Source organism: Odontesthes bonariensis, chromosome 9 (assembly GCF_027942865.1).
Source record: "Odontesthes bonariensis isolate fOdoBon6 chromosome 9, fOdoBon6.hap1, whole genome shotgun sequence".
Classification (NCBI taxonomy): domain Eukaryota; kingdom Metazoa; phylum Chordata; class Actinopteri; order Atheriniformes; family Atherinopsidae; genus Odontesthes; species Odontesthes bonariensis.
The window spans coordinates 10869322-10891127 of NC_134514.1; the positions used below are offsets into that span (position 1 = coordinate 10869322).

The following is a 21806-nucleotide window of genomic DNA, read 5'->3' on the forward strand; positions in this document are numbered from 1 at the left end:
GCCCAGAAAAACCTCCAAAGAGAACTGACCAGGAGACATCCTAACCAAATGCCCAAACCACCATCAATATTGTAACAAATAAGCTAAAAAATAAAAAAGAATTGGTAGAGTTGGAAGAGTTGTTCTGATTCAAAAGCAAAGTCATCCCTGCCAATGATTTATGAGCCATTCTTGGCATCCATCCTGACACTAACCTTTTTGCAACAAAGAGGCAGACTTTAGCCTTTGCAGCCCTGCAAGCCAGGAGACCATACATCTGCTAAATAGAGGAGATTCCTTATAATAAAAAATTCTCACTGCAAGGCTCCTCCAAGTTATTTCAGGACAGAAGGAACCACTTTCTTACTTGGATCTGCATGAGAACTAGTCAGTCTGTCTATCTGTTTTTTTTTTAAATTATTATTATTTTCCTTTGTTGCTATCATAATTTTCATTTGTTAGAAAATCTAATAAAAAAATTATACCTACATTCACTGAGGCATTTTTCAATTTAAAGAATTCCTCTCACCAACAACACTGACAACACTGTCGTGCAATGCTGACTTTTGGCTTTGAACAGTGCTAAAGATGCAAAGCAGACATTACTGAATGCATCATCCCTAAACTATGAAACATACTAATTTGCTGTCATTACCACGGACGATAGAGATACACTCCTACAGAACTGACCTGCACTTCATCTCCATGTTCACCGATGACTTCCACCAGCCGTGCGAGCAGGTCGGACACGGCGTGGGCAGAGATGGGCTGACGGAGAGCTCGAAACACCTGAAAGGAGCGGCCAGCGTAGTGACGGGATGAGCTACACAAGGCTGTCTGCAGCGCCACTTCACTGAGCTGCTGCTCCAGGTAGGAAGCTAACCAGGTTGGAGAAATGAGAGGTAGTCATTGTTAAAAACAGAGCTCTGTTGTAGAGTTAATAGCAATGACTGATGAGTACAAACTGACAGATTACCTGACTTGGACTCTTTAAACACAGACACCACGTGTCTCAGAAAGTTGGTCAGCTGCCCCGTGCTTTTTGAAATTTGGTTCTTTGGTGAAATGTCTTCATGGCACCACAGTGGTCCATAAGGCCTATAAAACAACCATCTCTTAGTAACTAACAAGTAACAGTGTATTGTGATTCTAAAGGTGGGCCAATTAGCTTCAATGTCAAGGACCATGTTCAAATTCAGGTGTTTCTGTTCTTCAATTTATACTGTTAAGTATTGTCTGTTACAAAAGCTGTGATACAACATTTTTTTTGTAAAGGGACAGTGCATCCCATTAAATGTGTTAATGCAACTTGTATCTTAATTCAAACATCGAATCTATTGAACTCCATCATGGATAAAATGTGCTACACATGCAGCACCACTAGGTGGAAACCTGCATCAAGAAATACGAGGCAGCACATCACTGTATCAGAAGGTCGATTTGGATTGTTATATATAAAATGTTTTTGCTATAGTAAACATATTTCTTTGAAATACCAAGGAGAAATAAACATTTACATCTGTACCTTGTGGTTAAAAACTCAATGAGTTTGTTAGTCTTCTCATTGATTTTAGTGGAGCCCACCAGCTCTTCCATCTCCTGTGTGATCTCAGGCAGGTTGTTGCTGCTGCCCCCCAGACTCAAACTGGACGATGTAGAGGAAGAACTCAGACCAGAGTCTGGCACAGGAGACGCCTGACACTCCCGTAAGAAGTCAAAACCTCCTGACCAACACAGATGAACATGAGTGTGTGATTACAAACTGCTTGTGGTGGTTTGTTTTTCCGACGTTTGTTTAATTTTCCTGCAACTTGCAGCTGTTGATGGTCATGCAAGAAGAATATGTGTACAGAGCATCATGACCTGTGTTTAACATCGCCTGGAATGTAAATCCAATAAGCCTCATCTACTGACTGCATTTACTTAATGTGGTGAAGTTGAATTTAACTACCAATTTGCTGCTCACCTAATCACATCATTACTTATTGAAAATGGATTCTTTCTGCAAACATTTTAGTGAAAACATAACAAAGAATGTTTTTTTTAATTTCAGTGGAGGAGTAATTGTTCGTGTGTTATCATTATTGAAAAATGAATGGTAAACTGGACAAAGAATACTTTGGATTTTTTTACAATGCGTAGGCATTTGCAAAACAGTTTATCAGCAGGGGGAGGGGCAGATGTAAACAACCACCTATCCAAGCAGATGGCCCCAATTTGGGCAAGAGGATAAAAATAGCAGAATGGAATGCTTTAATCAAGACCTTTGATGTCCTCTGTGCTCAATATTGCTTTTGGCACAGTGTCCAAATATTTTCTCCCAAGATAAGAAAAGTATCTATAGTCTTAAAGGAATTCTAGCCATCCCCTCCTGACATTCAAGTTTATACTAGCAAAATGGAAGAGTCTTGTGTCAAATGCCAAGCTACTCTGTCAACTGGACCTGTGACACACCTTTTTCAAAAGTGCAATTATATTCACGGCCGGGAAAAGTCACAGTTGTAACGGTTAATAAAGGTGGATATTTTTACCTGATGGTGAATACTCTGGCTGCAGGCTTATTTTGCAGGTCAGGGTCTTGCTAACATTGATCTCGCGTGTCTGCAGTAAGACTGATGCAATGGCCTGAAAGTTGTTGTTACAAGACAATGTGATGAGCAGGTGGAGGAGGAGGCGTTTGCTGTGTTCAAACACCTCCGGACGATAGTGATCCATGCCTGAAGCAAACAACATTATCAGATCAGTTAGTCTGCTTCACTGCAGTGTGAACTGGTGCTTTGATAAACGAGCAAAGACTTAAAGATAACACATTTCTATCACAGTCTATCTATTCATTTAAGGGCTATTTCTACTGGGACCTTACCCAAAAACAGGGCATGTAGCAGTAATGACAGGTGCATGCTCCAGTCCTCTCTCACACTGTGGTCCACCACCATCTCTGTCATGAGGATGACAGCGATATTACACCTATATTAAAAAAAAAAAAAAAAACACATCTGTAAAACCTCTGGAATGAATGAAACATGCTTCCTAAAACAGATTTAAATCAAATTAACAATGGCAGCTTCCAAGAAATGGTGTTTGAGTGATAGGGTGGACATAATTTGTATGCAGGCGTCTAACCTGTGCAGTGGTCCCCTGGGAGTGATGGTCTCTGGTAAATAGTCCACCAGTGGAGCCCAACATCCTCCGCTGAGGGGCATTGGCAGAGGATGAGGCTGGTTGGTCTCAATAACAACCATCAGCCAATCAGCATAGGGGGGCAGAGGTTCACCTGAAGGGTAACACAATGCTGATTTGACACATCTTTAATACATAGGGAAAAAAAAAAAGATGGGAGCTGTATTTAAAATAGTAGCTTGAAACATAACTTCTTAGAAGATAATTATAGCTTTGAAGCATGGATTGAAGGAGTACTTCAGGATTCTCTTTAATGTGCAGCTATTTTTTACTCACATTTGGACTAGTTCAGCCCAACAAAGCTGTTGGGTCAGCAGCTGAAATGCAGGGGCCCTTGGCTCAACTACTTGTGTTTTAGTGCCAGTTCTCAGAGAATTCCTTTAAAAAGCCCCGGGCCACTCAGCACGCTGCTCATGCATTATCAATGGCACTATGCCGGTTACCATCTTACCCTCAAAGCCAGCTCATGTATTTCACAATCATAAAACCATGACAACAAGAGCATTTTCAGGGGTTTCACAACAGAAAAACACTTACTCTTCTCTTCATCATAAGATCCTCCTGAACTGTTGCTGTACCGTGATTCCAGACGGTTGTGTGCTCGCATTATGTGACTGAGCCTGAGACAAATAAAAATATATACATTTATACATATCACACGGGTCTTACTAATGATGTAATCTATTAAATCACAACATTTAAGACATCATTGCATACTTTACCTTTCCTCATTCTCCTTAACTGTTTTGGTATCATCTGTGTCGGGAAAGCTCTCCTGGCCTGCCACAACAGTATTGCTACTTGATGTTGTGCCTGAAAATGAACAAAAACCTTAGATGTTTTATAACATAGCTCACATTTAATGCAGGGGATCTATCCTGAGAAAACAGCTTACACTTCTAAACACTAAATGGGTCCACTGACGCAGTTGGGACTTCAAGGTTGGCAGAATTTTCCAATCAAAAATAGGGTCCAACACATTTCAGCTGGTGTTGATTATATACATTGAGGCAGCATTTATAACCCCTGAAGCCTTAGACAATTTTTTAAACCACCTTGAAAACATCCCCAGCATCAAACTCCCCAGCCTTGAGTCCTATTGATAAGAGACAGAAGAGTGTATTCTGAGAGAGCATTCTCTAAGGAGACAAGAGACTATTCTGAAAAAACAATTATATTTATCCTTACCACGAGGCCAGAGTGTGATTTGAGAAATTCCATCAAAACTTTACATTTACATTTATTTCTGCTTCATGAAAACTGTAAATCTGAGAGAATATAACAACTTCACAACAATGCCAGAGTGATACTGATCTTATTGAAATAACCCTATAAATGATCAGCTGCATCTGAACCAATGTTACTGTAACTGAAACAATAAATACTAAAACCTTATTAGTCATAGTAGCATTATGAAGCCTCTTCAATGAATGTGCCATGCTTGGAAACATTCTAAAATGGTGTTGGTTTGATAACAAATACAGCCAGACCCAGCACAGGGGTCCCCAGAGAGGATGGATTAAAACAAACTTACCTGAAGCTACTGCAGAGGGTTTGCTCGTGGCAGTGAAGCGATAGAAAGGAGGACTGTCACAGTGTTGCACCACAGGGTTGACTGGATCTGTTTGTTGTAGCTCGAATATCAACTCCTCCATGACTGGTATTGTGTTATTTCGGCAGAGATAAATCACCACTTTCTTGATCTGAACAAACAAACATACCATAGAATACATGTGAGCAACTAAAAACGTAAAAAAACAAAAAAAACATTTTACAGCATGTCTAAATATCTTACATATGGGAGAAGGGTGGTGTCGCTGCTGACACCACAAAGGCTGATCAGGAACTGTAGTGTGGTTCTCAGATTGTTGCTCCACTTCTCATTGCTGACTAAAGCGTTCCAGGCATTCTCCATTTCTGATCCAGGTAGATCGTCTCCATACTAGTCAGGATGATTTAAAAATAGCCACATTAGCTGCACTGATCTCATATTAATCTTTCACCAAAACCCCAAACCCTACTTTACCTTGGCAGTCATGAACATGAGATTATTGAGAACCATAGATGTAGCTTGTAATGACCCCCAGCCAGTTCCTTTCAGCTGGTGTGATGAGCCTGTGTTGGTCATTTGGCTGCAGGAGTCATAGCTTGGGGTGGACTGAGTGAAGATTGGAAGCAGCAAGCTGCCGTCGACCAGCTCGATGTTACCCAGCCAGGGCAAAAGGTAGGTCAACATGATCTGCCTCCCGTTGGAGTGAGTAGTGGGAAACCTTTGGCTAACCTCTGGAACAGAAAGAAAGATGATACTGACATCAGAATAACACCAGTGAACGCCAGTATTTGTGTTCTGCATGATTATCTAACACAAAAAGGCATACTCAATTTCATCGTAACTGGCACTTTAATCCTAGTTAGAAAATATACTGAATTGAATAAGAAGTATCCCTTGGCAAGTTAAGCTCTGACCACAGCGTCCATCAACACAGCAAATGAAATAAAAAAGAAACCTGTCAGAAATTAGTATTAGAGCATAAACAAAAAATGAAACAGTAAAATGCTGTAAGTTAATCCTACTGCACTCACACACATACTATACAAACAGCTACCTGAGAACAGAGGAAGCGTGAGCTCAGGGTACATCCTGGCCAGCTGACTGGAGAGCTGAGGCAGGGAGACACTGTAAAGAGGTGGCAGTGGACCATGGGTGCCATACAAAATGTCGCTTGGCTTCTGCTCTGCAATCTTCTTAGAATACAGGAACAACTTAGCCTCAAGGATCTGTTCAAAAGAGGAAGAAGATGTTATTTACATCAGACCCTCTACCAACACAAATTTTCATATGTAAATGCAAGATCTGTAGGAGTTTTAGTACCAGCGGGTTTATGTTGAAGGTTTGTAGTCCAAACACTAACTTTCCCAGTTGACTTGCCTCATCTCTTTCTTTTGTTTTAATAACAATATATATTGGAAGTTAATTAGTTATGGTACCAGGTAGTCACATGGTACTTTTTTTTTTTATAAAAAAACATTTTCTTTAAAATAGCACCACAGTAATCATATCAAATTTTGAGGTGCCTTGAGATTTCTACCCCTAGCTAATATGGAATTCCAGAAATACTGACTGTTGTTCCCAGAGTACTGGTCATTAGATTATATCTCATGAGTTCCAAGACTAAACACAAGAAAAACAATACAAGCACACTGATCGATACTTGTGTTTCTCACCTGCATTAGCTGCATTGAAATCTCATAGATTTCTCTGTTGGTGTCTGAGGCTTTGAAGAGCACCAGATTCAGCAGCATTACTATGTCGCATGGGTAGTTCTTGCTGGTAAGGACAGACATAAAAAGTAACTGAACCAATATTAAGAAAGTAAGTGTTTGGCATTGTGTTTGGGTTAATGTTTCGTGAACTTCAGATAGTCAAAGAAAATAGTGAGTTCTGTTAATATGGTTTTCTCACTAGGACAAGACATCAGGATGTCGAAGAAATGAGAGCAGAGATTGTGAAATTCTGTACCTGCTGCCACAGACTGTAGCAATGGCTTTGAAGCAGCCTGAAGCAAGCTGGTAAGAGCCTGTGTAGCAGCGATCCACAGCCCAGTTAAATAGGTTGACCTGGTCAGCATTGAGCTCCAGGAGCAGGATAATGACTTCACAGCCAAGCTGATGGACCTGAGCCAGAAGCAGATAACAACACAGACTCCCTTGATATATCTTGATCATATCTTTTCTCAATCTATGATTTAAGAATTTAGTGTACAATAATCCCAGTAGGTCAACATTTTTACACCAAAATAATGATAAATTACACTTCATGGCAACATGCCCTGTGAATACTTCAGCTCAAGCTGCATAATTGTTTTTTTACAAGAAAAAATGTGTAAAATCAACATTCAGTCAACTTTATCTTTTAACACAATAAACTGTGGCAAAGACAACATCAGACAAGTATTTTTTTTAAACAAAACCATCCTTCACTACTTGCCAGCACTCCTGTAAAATGATACTGACCAGCTGGAAAGGACTAGAGCTAGCCTTTAAAATAACAGGCTTAAGCGTGTCAGTTAGGTCAGCTCTTTGATTAAATGCAACCACAGTGGTAAAGTATTGGCTACTGACCCGCTGATCCTGGCAGGCTAGTATGTTATCAAGCCACTTATAGAGGTATCCATCTGGAGAGAGGCCAACATTATCAAAGACAGGGCCACAGCACAGCACAGCAGACATGGCCTGGAAAAACAAACATCAGTCAAGTATGCTCACAAGTAAATGGCTTTAAGATTCATGACAAACTCTTTCACTGTTCAACCTTTCCCCACATACAATGCCAACACTGCATCCCAACCTTTTTATCAAATTGTGACAAAAAAACATTTCATTTGCAAAAACATGAGGGAGTTACAGGCATAAACAAACAGACCCAACTTTTGATCCAACAAAAGTCAAAGTTGAGATCAAAACGTTGTCATTAAATAATATCTGCCACATGGAGTAAAAGTGGAGGCTTTTATTCATTCCCTCAAAACAATATTTAATCCCAACAATGGGCAGGCCAGTGAATGCTCTCACAGGTTTTAACCACAGTAATCTTGAAAATGTAACTCAGCCAGTGTTTCTCTTTACCTTTAGTGCACAATATTGATATCTGGTGATCTGGTGATTCCTGTCACTGTAGCGGTCCAGAGGGGTGAACATGATGCTGAAAGGTCCAGCCCACTGACTGAAGAGGATGAAGAGGTGATGCCGAAGGCTTTGCTGTGGGAACAGGAAGCGCCTGTGGTGCACTGGGGAGAGAAACAAAAGCTGCTGCTAATGGTGTGCACACAGGGAAAGTGAAGAGCCAGCAAAATTATGCTGGGATCATAACTAACTAAAGGGAGAGTTAGAATAATAATGAAGTGCTGAGGTCCCTTGATAGACCATTAACTGTTAAGTTTAGACTTGTGAAAGCTTGGAAACCCATGAGTCATCACTTGCCCCCGCCTGCTCTGCCTTTAAGTTGTACTATTTATGGACCTACTCCCAATGGACAACATCTAAATCGAGCTCAGAACCAAGAGTCTAGAGCTGTGTGTGTTATCAGTCTAAGCTGCCGAGCACTGTAAGTGACAGGGCTGAGAAAAAAGGACAGTTTAGCTAATGGCAGGACTACCTGGTACACATTGGATGAAGTTGGCCACCATAGCGCTAAAGTGAGCTCGAATGTCCTTGAGAATCTCTGCATCTTTGTCATTCTCAGCTTCCAGAAGCATCCGGGTTAGATCCACATACTCCAGGAACAGAGCGCCAACGGCAAGGGTGTCACGTTCCAGGGCTCCGTTCGTACTGCAGGATGACAGAATAAATGTGGAGATGCTCAGTGATGAGGAATCACAAACATTTCATCATGCAGCAAAAGGTGTTGTTATGTTAACCAAATGTGATTTCGTTCTGTGGTGGGCAACAAATGTCAACTAAAGTCACACTAACCTGTCACTGATTACGCCTGCATCAGCCAGAAGCTCAAAAATGCGCAACAGCTGCAGTCTCAGCAAGTCACGCCGCTCACGCCGCTTCTTGTTCTGCAAGGGGTCATTGATACAAACCCGTAATGAAAAAGACTTCCGAGATCTAAATCATAACTTTTTAGCCTAGTCCATTACCTAGTTGTTCTAATAGTAGATATATTGCTTTTACATATTGTGGTACAAATGTGACCAACAAACCTCAGGTCTTCTTTCTAATGCCTCTTTCATGAGGGGATGTAACTCTTCCACAAGCTCCCTGTGTGCAAGCAGTAAAATATTAACATACTGAATTGTGCTTTTTTCTAAAAAAAATTCTAAGGAAAATGGATTTAAGCAATAAACTCTGATGTCTATTAAATTATTTGGATTTAGCTGGAAATGGTGATAAGGCACCACTCAGGTATAATCCTCCGTTCATCATTTCAAATTTACTAAAATATAGGTCAGTACAGACTTTAATTCCACTGAAAATAATGGATGTTAGTTCTATTTCACTGCTTCTCTCATTAAAAGAGACAAAAATAAAACTGCAGATTAAATCAGTGCAAGCAAAATACTGCAGATATTAAATTTTTGGTTGTTACACCTTGGTCGACACCTTGGTTTGTTAAAGCAACAAATATTTAAATTAGAATTTTTTAAACCTAGTTTTTTCATACCTGAATACGAGTGAATTTGTGCGACCAAATCCCAGAACTAATGACTCTGTCAACTCGATGCTCTCTGACCTCATCAGTGGGACCAACTGTTTCAGAAGCCAAGCCACAGATGGGCTCCCAATAACCTGAAACATCAAACACCAACTGTTCAGTCACACAAGTAAAATCTCTCGTGCTGCTTTAACACCACTAATTACACAGGGTTGCATGGAGATAAGTGTCCATTCAGTGAAGAATATATCAGTTTCCTGTTCCATTCATGTGAAATTGCTGCCATGTAATTTGATCCTTTGAGTGTGAATGTCAACAAGCTGAGTATGAACACCTGATCCTGGGGAAACAAAGCACCTAGGGAATTAATATGGCCAGAGAACAGGGAGACAGCTACCTTGTTATCGTAGCTGACACCGCTGTCAGGCGTAGGAGTCGTGATCTCAGGTGTCGATGCTCTCAGATGGCCAGGGCTCATGATGCTGGGCTTGGCCACCCCAAAGCAAAGGATCAGGTAGTTTCTCCATAGGATTACATGATTATCTCCACTGCCAGAGGTGCTGGTCTTCTTTGCATACACTGGATTACTGTTAAATAATACAAAAAGGAAATATATAGTTATTTTAACAGGGGATCTTGAGAAGCTCAATGGCGAATTTGCATCAGGTGGGGATGGAAGAAGTGCTTGAGGGTCGTTCCTGATCTCACTGCCATGTATGAGGACACTTACTTTGGGTCTACCAGAGGCATTAGCATCTGCAGTCGAGTGAAGGCGTAGGGCCAAACGTAGCTGAGAGCTGTGGGGCAGTGCCTGGGCAGGTTGTCCTGTCGGAGAAGGCTGTATACACACAGAACCCAGGGATCCTTCACAGACTGGGCAAAGATCCACACATGCGAGGGGCTCCTGATGTCATAATGACTGTTGGCAAGCAGTGCATTCCACTCTACGAGCCACTGAAGGTCCACGTGGTGGCCAGCTGGCAGGGTGACCTGCAATGAGTCGGTGACACAGCACAGGCAAAGGTCAGGGGTCACGACCAAGTTAAAAAAAGAAGCTTCGCTTTCGTCTGTCTATCATTCTTACACATAGGAAGTATCATTTAAATATAAAACACAATTCTGTGAAGCATCTAGAATATTTACTGTTTTATAGCAATCTATACAAATCACAATGATTCGCATCATGTTTATAAACTGATGATTACATAGATGAGGCTGAAATAGAGAGCAGCTACTAATTTCCAGTTCTTTGTTCAGGTTTCTCATGTTTACTAACCAAATAAACCCTTACAATTAAATATACAATATTACGCTGATCTTCAGGTTTATAATTTAATTTTGAGGGCCGTGGAAATAGTTTTACATGCTTTGAAGTTCCATTGTGTAATATTTGGAGGTGATCTATTGGAGCAGATCCAATACAGTTCTCATAACTATTCCACCATTAGTTTAGAACTTGGTAAAAAAAAAGAATTATTGGGTTTCCATTACCTTATAAAAGCTTATGAACCTATGAACTCCAAACACATGAAGATTCTCTACACACCTCAGCATGTTACAACACTGTATTACTGCAATAGTCCAGAAAGGACCGTCAAAATACTTGATCTTCACCAGGCCTTTTTGTGTTTTTGTGTCCAACTGTTGTTTAGAGGTAGGTGGACTTCTCTTCGTTTTACACACTGGACCTTTAATCTAAAAAACCCCACAATACCTCTGTCACCGTCTGTATAAAATGCTCTGTATTATCTCATGTCACTTTAAGATCCCTCTCACTGAACTGTCCAGTCTGCTCTGATTGGTCAGTTTATTGGGGTGGAGCGCAAGGCAGCAGCTCGTTCTTTCTCTGAGGTATGTCACACCAGCCACTCGACAGGTGCTATACAAATGTATTACATAATGATGTCGTTAGGTAGAGGAGGAAAAGCCTGGGCAATGAATGAGGCATTTCAGGCATCTTACTAACTTTGTTGAACTGCATACCTTTTAAATACACACCAAAAAAACTAATTCACAGCACTGTTTCTAGTTCAGTCGTTCAATGACAGCAAATCGTCTCTTCAAAGCAGCTTGAATTTTTGGAGAGGACACAACGAATTGGCATCTTGCTTTTCTATTTGCGAATCAAGTCACCTCATATGAACCTTGTGAGAGTCAACTTCTGAGAAAATAAAACTTAAACACAGAACTAGTCTGAGAGTGTGGGTTTACTTTGGAGCTGAGCCACAAAGAGAAGCTTACAAACAACTTACTGTGTCAGAGACAGCAACATTGACAAAACTTTCCAGGATAACGGGGCTGAGCTGGTCCATAACCTCTATCATTGGTTTATCATCATCCTGCAGATGGAAAAAATCAATCTGTACACTGGATATCAATCTCTAATACAGTATATCATTTAGCCATAGTTTGGATTTTTCTTCCTTTTACCTCAGACTGTCCGATGGTCATAAATAGACTCCGTATCTCTTTGAGTATAGCAATGGCGAGCTTGCGGGTGCTCAGCTGGCAGGAGCAGAGCAGTACAAGAGCCAGTCCCTCAACAGCATGCAACACAGTGGAGTGTGGACCTCGTTCTGCAGGCATTTTAAGGCTCGAGCTGGACTGCAGCAGCTGTGACATACACGTCAAAATAAAACAAAAGCTTGGTTCCCGAATATCTTATAAAATTACATCTTTGTGTTTTAGATCTACACAACAGTTAATTGTTAGAGCAAGTGTACAAGCAATCAGAGAGGTATATAACAGGAAAAAAACCAAGCCAGGCAAACTGTGCCATTTTCTCATGTTAAAGTTTTAAAGATGTGTTACGACTGAGACAAAGATTACCTCAACAGTGTGTATTTTCGTATTGTCGAGGCTCTTCCCCAAAGTAGCCAGGGTCAGTCTCCACTGTGTGAGCAGCTGCAGCAGTAATTTGAGGGAAGCATCTAACAATCCCTGGTGGATGTCTTGGACCTCACGCAACAGGAAATTAGTGAACCCAAACAGAACGTCATCACGCCAGTCAGAGAAATCCACCAGCAGACTTTGCAAAGAGTTCTGAGCTATGAGTCGAAGCTCGTCATCCATATGGATTGTCAATCTGACAAGGCAAAAACAAAAACAAAAACAAAATGAAAATGTTCTTTTTGCAGGAACAGAATAAGGTTGAGTTGTAAGGCTTAATTTTATCAGAGCAATAAAACAAAAAATCTGACATACAGAAACACATCACCTGTTGCTCTCAGAAAATTATTAAGTTATCTTTGGTCGCAAAGACCACGACACTGGCTGTCTCTGAACCATTCTCACTGCACACATAAAATCCCTGTTACCAACGAAATTGCGATGATTGTCTCACTGTGGTAATCTTCCAACTAAGACAGCCCAAAATCGTGCGCTGTATAGCACGCATAAGACATAACTCACCGAGAGAGCAGCTCTATGAGCTCAGGCTTGGACATCCCGTCAGGCAGGATTCGAGGAATGGCAGCGACACATGTCCTAAACAAGTCGATCTTTGGCTTCCTTTCACCTCTGAAAAGGCCAGATTTGAATTATGAGTCATACTTTAAGTGTGTTAATCTATAAAAGTAAACTGATCCATCTTGCTAATAAAAATTAGATTGTCTAATAAGTTAATCATGTCATTGATGGCACATTTAACATTTTAAGAGTTCAGGACCTTTGCCAACTTAATTGTTTGGCGGTTAAGTTGCCAGAGTGCATGTGGACGCTTACGTGATCATGTCCTCAGGCTCCTTGTTCAACATTTGAGCGTTTGTCATCATCATGCAGCGTCCCACCTCCTTGTCCAGGTGTCTGAGGATGTTGTCAATCGTCTTCCGCACATGAAAATAATACTGCGACATCCCTGGAGAAAATGACAGAAGAGAAAATAATCATATCATCTGCAAAAATGTCAGTATTTATAGCTGAGATTTCACAAAACTTTTAAAACAAAAACAATTGTCCTACAATTTAAATATTCAGATTTAATACTATCATGATCATTATCATTCTTATCATTGATAATATTATTGAGACTGAGCTGAGACTGTTATATGAGTCTGAAGAAGCAGGATATTGCAAACATTCCTGACCACGGTCTGTCCCCCTCACCGATGACTTTGGCCTCCTCGTCTGTCAGCGTTTTGCTCAGGTACGTTTTCTTCACTCGGAGTGTGTTCCCAGAGGGCAAAGTGCAACCCGTATTCGGCATAGGAGGCTCTCCGTCCTTCTGCTGCAGTTTATCGGCTATCACCAGGAATGCTCTCAGGCCAATATTCATTCTCTGAGGAGAAAAGAAGTTTTGCTGGTAAATTCCTGCTTTCAGTATTGCTTTATCAGACATTTACAAATGAAAATGAAACACCAGTTGAGAAAAGGAATTGTAGAAGAAACTGTACCTAAAGGGGAGTTACCTGGCATTCACAGGTTCTAACTTATAGGAACACTATAAGATATGTATAGCATATATGTGTTTTTACCTCATTTTAAACCCAAAGAGTTTCAAACACTTATCAGGAAGAAGCCAAGTATCATTACTTATAGGGAAGTAATACTTGTCTGTTTATTTAGCTAAATTTGCTAAATTCTCATATTCAATATGTCAGTTGTCATACATATATTTAGGCTATATCTCAACCACCACAAAGATAAATATTGATTGTGTACCTCGGGATTAAGACTAAAGGCTTTCGCAGGTTTTCCAACACTGAGAAGGTCAAAGATAATCTCTTTCATGGCAAAGTCCAGTCTTTCCTGTATCGAAATAAGGAAAAATGTATTCATGTCACAACTCACAGTGAGGGAACAATGCTGTCTTTATGTTCCATTAAATACTGAGAGTTCACTGTGTCTACCTGTGCAATAAACTGAATGATTTTGACAAAAATATTCAGAGGCATGTCTCTTGGAACCACACTGCGGGATCCTTTGGGGAACAGCGTTGTTGTGATGGTGTTGAGACGACTGTGAACACAAAGAAAATAAAACATCACGGGGATATTTTGAACATGCCCTCAAATGTATTTGTGTGTGACTCTTTTGCTTAAAGTAAGCTTATTTTAAGGGAATTTTATATTCAAGACTAATTTTTACATTTTAAAAATCTGTACTGAGGAACAGGAATTTATGGTCAAATCTTTCACATTCAAGTTTACTCCAAAGGCTGCAGGAAAAAGATGTACGTAAAAGGAATTCAAGACATTTACCCCTGAGTTGCAGTGTTACTCTCACACTTTATTCTGATCATGTAGACCCATAACAGTCGATACAAGGACTCCAGTGCAACACGAGCCATTTTAGGGTCTCTACTCTGTAATAAGATTAGAAATGAAAGTCAGTGACAGAAACTGTCAGTTTATTTGTCTATTGATTGATTTGTCTAATGATAATATTCCACTGACAAACTATCACAATCTGATTTAACGGCATATTTCCAGGTTACCTTCAGATTTGAAAGACAGTTGTTGAGGAAGACATGCCATCTGTTAAGGAAGAACTGTTTCTGGCTGACACACAGCAAGCACGTCACCAGGGGGTATAAAGCCTGTGAGGACGAAAGCAGAGTTTAGATTTTCTTATCATACACTGCATTGTAAAAATATCCAGGCAAAAACTAAAATAATAATAATGATAGAAAATGATTTGTGATATGCTTATGTGCCCTTTTAGCGGACAGTTAAAGGACCTATGCAACATCACTGAGCCACATCTGCATGAATGCTTTTCAGACTTTCTTTTAGAATGAGATATGATGAGGCTTTTTCTTTTCATGCTTCTTGCGGTTGATGTATCCCTCAAAAGCAATAACCTCAAGCCACAATCACTGCCGGAGGGGCTTTAACAACATGCTGTGGTTTCATAAGAGCTGCTGTCTTCCGTTTCCCAGCAAACTAGTGCGCTTTATTCAAGACACTTTGGGGATGGGGATGGGACTTTACCTATACTAACATATACTGCACTGCTTTCATGCTCCTTTTTATGCTCTGACCGCCCTCATAAATTATTTCTAGTGTTGACACTAACGTTATGAAACAACATTACACAAGAGTGACCTTGAGGATTCATTGCAGGCATCAAGGCCATCATGCAACAGTCAGAGTGAAAATAGAGGTGTGAAGCAACAAACAGTTTTTTTTCTGCTTTCTAACTGACCAACGAGTGCTTCTTTCTGGATGACAGGTCCATGGTTGTGTCGTACAAGCTGTCCACAAAGTTCCTCAGGCAGGGTACATTCACCTCATTCTTCACAGCCTGGGACAACATTACACGGGGCCACATGAGAAAACACAATTCTTTCCACTGTGGTGATCTTTTTCGAGTTAAATCAATTATTATGAAATGCATGCAACATCTACAAAAGGAAGAAAAATACCGCTGCAACAGGAACCAGGATCTCAACAAAGAGGCCACCCAGGGCATGCTTAATGTCCTTATCCTTGACTTCGAGAAAATACTGAGCACATTCCTGTGGAAATGATAGTAGAACATGAGCAACTTATAAACTTTAAAACTATAATGCATTAAGAAAAAAATTTGACAGAGAATTTTTAACAACATTTTAGACATTCATATTTAAAGACGTGGAATATAACAATGAAAATGAGCAAAAGAGAATAAAGTCTGAATCTGTAGTTCACCAGTTCATATCAATACTGAAGTCTGCTGTACCTGCATAAACTGAAAAGAAGCTTCAAAATCCTCGACAGGGTACATCTTAATTCGGAAGAACTTGACACCCATGATGAGGCTAATGGTACTCTGCACTACATATGGACTCTGCTCTTTCTGCCGCAGCTCCTTTAGCTCAGTCATAAACTTTTTCTTCACAGCAGGAAACCTGGGAAAAAACAAACAAATGCGGGTCTACATAAAGATGCCTGCACTATTCAGTCAGACAAATTCAAAATCAGTCCTTTCACAAATATGTAGAACTCAGAGTTGTGATTGGAAAATAAAATGTCATGACTCAGGAAGAAAGACTGCCAAGAATACCATCCCCTTGTCTTGCCCTTAACACAGAGACTCTTAGCCTGCGCCCCAAGATGAACTCCTCATCTAGCATCTAGCTTTACTCAAACTGGCCCAGAGATGAGATTCTTCAGCTGGTCTAAATATAGAACACAATCCATCATGGGAGCTCATATAAGCATTTCTTAAACTGTTCCCTGTCGGCTTATGCAGTAAGATAGTGAATATAGATGTTTCTGCATCTCGGTCAACCACATTCAAACATACCTTAAAATTTCTTTCTAAAGACACTCCCAGCACATATATCATCAATTTGTATTAAAATTCTGAAGCCCCTTCCTTCCTCTCTTGACCCGAGAGCAAAGAAAATACGTCTATTTTGCTAAGTAAATTGTCTTCTGCAGGAAAATAAGCAGTGCATACTTTGAAAACGAGGTCTGCAGCCTTCCAACAATATATCTATATTAGGGTCGGGTATAGGGTATTCTCCTTTGCTGCAGCGATCTAAAAGGTTCAAATCATGAGACTTCAATTTCCACTCCTAATTTGGTGTGAATGAGACCTGCCTGAAAGGGTCTTCCAGACTTTTGAACCAGGGAATGTTTTGCAGAAAGCCATCATGGATTAGAACACACCAATAAACTACAATGTGGCATGACACAAACCTCAACAGAACAGTGAGCAAAGATCTGATATTCAGAGGCGCAGGACAGTAACTTCGGTGCTTACTTGGACTGGGCTAATACTCCTATGACTTCAGCATAGAGGTCTGCTACAGTGTGCATGTTACCAGTGTTAGGGCCATGATATCTGCAGGGAAAGCAAAAATCAGATCATCCCAAAACTATATATGGAAATATATCTATGTTGGAACAAGTGAGAGCTTACCCCTCTTTGTATCTGAAGTGCTTAAAGGCTAAGTTAATGACTTCATTGACCAAACCGTCAAGGACAGGGTAGAGCGGCATCTGGCACAGAAGTAGAAGACAAAATCGGATGAAAACTTTTGCGCAAAGTTTGCGCAATCTATGTAGTTTTTGTGTAGCAGAGAGTTTAGTAAAGTCACCTGTTTCAAAACTTCTACAAGAACAAGAGAGAAGATGAAATCAATGGCCAAATCCCTTCTTTCAAGTAAGTAATCTCTCTGCTGCTCATCACTGTTAGAGAGAGAGAATACAGGAACAACAAGTTTTCGACAATCATATCATACATACAAGCTTCACCAGTGTGTCTTTACATTTTATACTGAGTACGCAATGTTGCATCGACAAATCAGTTTAATAGTTCTCACTTTTTGGACTTGGTGTTGGCTCTTGGCCGGTACTCATGCAGCTCCTCCTCTAGTCCATTCTGTCTTTTGTACCAGTCAAACAAAGTGCGCAGGATGGAGGGGAGACTATATTCAGCCAATGAGCTCATGGTGCTTATCAACTAGAAGAGCAAGACATACAATGTGCAAATGCACATTGGTAATCAGTGTTAAACATACCAAAGTAAGAGATACTAATCAGTGTTTCCTATGTTTATTTGTACAGCAATTTTAGCTAAAATTCCAAGACAACACAGAGTTCTACTTAAATCTGCTCATGATTTAAACATTTAAAACAGTAACTGGAGTGAGACTAAATGAGGAGAATTTAAAGAATACATTAACAGAGAGAAATAGCCCTCAGTGGGACCATGCAGAAGGACATGGTGCCCACGGGGCAGCCTCCCTAAGTGTTGGGGGAGGGAGCTGAAAAGGAAGGAACGGGCTGGGCACACAGGAAGGGAGGAGAGTCTGGTCGAACTGGGGAACACAGCGAGCCCTTCATTCAGCACAAGGCTGCAGAAGAATCCAGGCTCTGTAAGGCTGTTGAATGGGCTCGCACAGCAGCACAAACACACCTCTGTGGCTGTGAAAGGGCCTTCTCTGGAAATCCACAGACATGCCAAACACACCTAGTGCTGAGACGGTGCCAGCTCTCAAGTTAAACACTCCTGCCCTTGACTGAATCTGAAAGACCTCTTGCGATGTAAGCACGACTTTCAGCCATCACCCCTTTCATGCTGAAGCATGATACTAAAACAGTGTGAAACTTGATTTGTCTAGTTGCATGTTATGATTCCAGTATTTATGTTCCTTCAGGTTTTTATGAAGATGTAAAATAAATATACAAATATGTGCAGTTATCTCCTGGTGAGATATACATGTTTTTCTTATAAATGATCATTCTGCACTTACTTGGTCAAACTGAGGATCTTCGCCCCTCTGTAGTGACTTTGTCAATGGCTTTTCCTGAAAACCAGAAAGAGGAGTCATTTAAAAATTCTTCATGTCTTTACAATCAAATAAATTACAACCGGAAAAGTTCTTCAAAGTTTGATCCAAAGCCATAACTCCATCTGACCTGTCAGAGGAAAGTGTGGGAGTATTTTTAACAGGGACTCATTACAGCACAGCTAATGAGAGTTCTCCATCAGTCTGTTGCCTCGCATGAGCAGGCCAGGTCACGTACAGTATTAGAGATGGGACTTTTATGGCAGCTCCCATTATTACTGTCTTCTATCATCAGAGATAGCAGCCTTCAGGAGGGATTTAGGCTCTGTGTTCGTCCTCCTGCTGAATGGACATTCCTGTAGAAGCCTTCTTGACTTCTGTTCTATTCATTTTATGACTAGGAGTGTGGATGTTAAGTCAAGTGGTGTTTATGTGAAAATGTCTCACAGCCTCACATTGGAGTTCATTACAGTTGTGTTAAGAACCAACCAAACAAACTCAATGGTTGAAAAGTTGTGTTATCATCCTGCCTGAAATGTTTTTAGTGATCAGACTAAAAATACTGGAAAACTTCCAGATAACTTCTCCAAGGCTCTCATTTTGTTTTTTAAAGATAAAAATATAGCTTTATTACTCATCATTGGCTTGATTTAATAAGAAACTGAAGGAGAATGATCAGTTCTATACTCAGTTCCACATCAGCTTACCTTTTTGCTTCTTGAGTTTTCCAGACAGTACCCTCTGCTGTCTCATCAGCTAGACAGCAAGCTGTGTCACATCACTTGCTGATTAATCCAAAAAAACTAGAAGGCTGATATGTGTGACACTGACATTGCGTGGGCTGATGGCAATTTCACTCTCTCTCTCTTGCAGTCAGATCACAGCTAAGCTGCAAGCGCAGATGAACCTTTTAGTTTTCAATAAATGCTGGCATCTGAGAAGCCCATCTGTCCTGGAGGGACAGACAAGTCAGTCCTTCTTGCACTGTCAGGCGTTTACAATGCTTTGTCAGGCACCGAGCAACACAGTTTTCAATCATCTCAGAGATTCAAAGCATTCTTTGTTGAATTAATTTTCTGCCACTAATTAAAATGACCCCGTTGAGAACCGTTCTTAATTTCTTTTGAGTTTTATTAACCAATACTGACCACAGAGGACTGAATATGATGAATTTATCCACATGCAGGATGACAATGAAGAAGAGGACAAGAAGAAAAGAGGGGCGACACATTTGTCCTGTGGTAATTAACACTTCCCCACTGACTGGCATCACTGATTTACAACTTCCTGTGAATCACACTCCCTAAAACTGGAGTTGGCACATCCAGACCTGCTGATGCTCTGCCACAAGTAAACATTGCAGTGTATTAGACCTGTTCAAAAATCACATGGAAGTGTAACTATTCCTGGTAGACAACCCAACAGTGACTTAGAACACATGGTATCAAGACTGGCTGTGAAGTATTTTAGTTGAAGTCTACTTTGGGCTTTTCCTGGTAATATAGGTCACTTCATTTTTAGCTGACTTTTAGTAGCAATTTTGAGATACTGATGTGGTTCTACGAACTGTTGGAGTGCTGCCCACATTAACACATAGTGGCTTTTCTCCACCTCCTCAAATACATGTCGACAGAATTATTCATGGCAGCCGATCATGGCCCAACAGTCTGGCTCCAACCTCCACTAAACAAAAAGTCTCTTCAGGATTTTAATGCAAACATTTACCTTCTGTTACCTTCATTTTTACCTTTCTAAAATGATCATAAAACAATGGATAGGAAGGACAAGTTTCCCGTTTAGTAACAGATTATTAAGAACTGAGAAATCAACAAAAGCATCTAATCATGCCAATAAAGATTTAGGACACACTACTGTCCTCACCAAATGAACAGGCATTTTACAGTGAATTGATTTTTGAGGTTGACACTGTTACCATTTTAAACAACTCTAATATATCTATTTTTCTTCTTATCATCTCTCATGCTGCATGTCTTCTTTGTCTCAGACATCCCCCCGCTACATCTCCTAAATCAAAGGGACAAACTTCTGATGAGGGCAATTCAGGATTTTTTTAGCCAAGTCCTAAATATATATACTCAAAACTACCATATTAAGATAAATACAAATTTTAATAACAGGCTGCAAACAGCAACTTTTTCTCTAATCTACCTGCCTTAGAAATGCAAGACTCTTCCTGTCGTGTTCCTGGGTTCTAGCTTTCAAGAGTAATAACAACAAATCCCTATGGACATCAGAAGCGGTACTCTGGTCTGTCACTGTGCTTACTCACCAGTGGCTCAGCCATGATAATGCGGATCTTGCGATCTGACAAGGTGGTAAAGTTGGCAAACAGGCTCTTGAGGACATATTCGCCCGGCCTGCTCTCCGGGTCAATGCTGATGGGCATCATGGCTGGGGGACCTTTCTCTCCCTGAAGGCAGCTGACTGGAGGGATGGGAGGTTTACTGTATCCGTTCCCCACGGGTGAGGCTGCAGAAAAGACACAAAAAACTCACATTACCGGAAGCAATTTTGTTGAGTAGAACATTGCTAATTAAAGCATGAATGAGTGGGACAGTATCGGCCACAGATCTGTGCAGAAAAAGAGATCACCAAACAGCGCACTGCTGAGAATTTTCCAAACATGGGCAGAAAGTTCCCAACATGTTGAGCATTCCTGAGTTTGGCTGTCCAAAGGGCACCGGCTTGCCCCGACTCTGCTCTTTCTTTCTAAAAGCTACACAGAACTGGACACACATGGAAATGAATACACCATGTCCAGCAGCTGGTGTTTTCATTTCGTTCCAAAGATGTCATTGCCCTTTAAGAGTAGCAGGAGTTTTGTGCATGTAACCATCCTTCAGCCAGTGTTGTGATGTGGCCCATGTTTAACCATGGATTGGCTTCCCTTAGGCCAAACAAATCCCTTAAACTAACTTTTGAGTTAAAAAGTGCTGCTTTCAGATACAAAAGTGCCAAATATAGTATCGGGATGCAAATATAAATCTCATTAGAACTGGGACATTTTCATTTCAGCCTGAAATTCTGCAACCACACATCAACCACACAAACTCCTAAATCTGAGGTGAAAAATGCAGAAATGACAGGGTAGACTAACTGCCTTACAATGAATACCACATTTTCCTGAACTCCTGATAGGGTAAAAGTGTGCATCTGCATGCAATGAACAGTACAGTCAGCAGTCTTTCAGGGGTACGTAAGTCACATTTGGATTTTGTCACATTTTTCTGCATCTTTTCTGCATTA

At 40.6% G+C, this 21806-nt stretch overlaps 1 protein-coding gene across 6 annotated transcripts in view; it reads right to left on the reverse strand.

The window, feature by feature from the left end:
* Nucleotides 1-21806, reverse strand: part of frya (furry homolog a (Drosophila)) — a 47909-nt gene that overhangs the window by 13157 nt on the left and 12946 nt on the right. For all 6 annotated transcript variants that reach the window (XM_075473103.1, XM_075473100.1, XM_075473099.1 and 3 more), the window contains exons 2-42: nt 20830-21029; nt 18504-18557; nt 17571-17710; nt 17346-17436; nt 17168-17247; nt 17009-17089; nt 15980-16148; nt 15684-15776; nt 15464-15562; nt 14754-14855; nt 14518-14621; nt 14167-14275; nt 13979-14065; nt 13424-13595; nt 13043-13175; nt 12731-12838; nt 12149-12404; nt 11750-11932; nt 11572-11658; nt 10050-10309; nt 9717-9906; nt 9329-9453; nt 8868-8925; nt 8632-8723; nt 8315-8487; nt 7786-7946; nt 7282-7392; nt 6680-6834; nt 6385-6487; nt 5766-5937; nt 5186-5442; nt 4955-5101; nt 4694-4862; nt 3882-3972; nt 3697-3779; nt 3103-3253; nt 2843-2946; nt 2511-2696; nt 1505-1703; nt 956-1077; nt 670-857 (exon numbers count right to left, since the gene is read on the reverse strand). In XM_075473103.1, coding sequence (XP_075329218.1) covers nt 670-857; nt 956-1077; nt 1505-1703; nt 2511-2696; nt 2843-2946; nt 3103-3253; nt 3697-3779; nt 3882-3972; nt 4694-4862; nt 4955-5101; nt 5186-5442; nt 5766-5937; nt 6385-6487; nt 6680-6834; nt 7282-7392; nt 7786-7946; nt 8315-8487; nt 8632-8723; nt 8868-8925; nt 9329-9453; nt 9717-9906; nt 10050-10309; nt 11572-11658; nt 11750-11932; nt 12149-12404; nt 12731-12838; nt 13043-13175; nt 13424-13595; nt 13979-14065; nt 14167-14275; nt 14518-14621; nt 14754-14855; nt 15464-15562; nt 15684-15776; nt 15980-16148; nt 17009-17089; nt 17168-17247; nt 17346-17436; nt 17571-17710; nt 18504-18557; nt 20830-20949 — 5565 coding nt within the window. In that variant the 5' untranslated portion in view covers nt 20950-21029. The remainder of the gene's footprint in view (nt 1-669; nt 858-955; nt 1078-1504; nt 1704-2510; nt 2697-2842; nt 2947-3102; nt 3254-3696; nt 3780-3881; nt 3973-4693; nt 4863-4954; nt 5102-5185; nt 5443-5765; nt 5938-6384; nt 6488-6679; nt 6835-7281; nt 7393-7785; nt 7947-8314; nt 8488-8631; nt 8724-8867; nt 8926-9328; nt 9454-9716; nt 9907-10049; nt 10310-11571; nt 11659-11749; nt 11933-12148; nt 12405-12730; nt 12839-13042; nt 13176-13423; nt 13596-13978; nt 14066-14166; nt 14276-14517; nt 14622-14753; nt 14856-15463; nt 15563-15683; nt 15777-15979; nt 16149-17008; nt 17090-17167; nt 17248-17345; nt 17437-17570; nt 17711-18503; nt 18558-20829; nt 21030-21806) is intronic.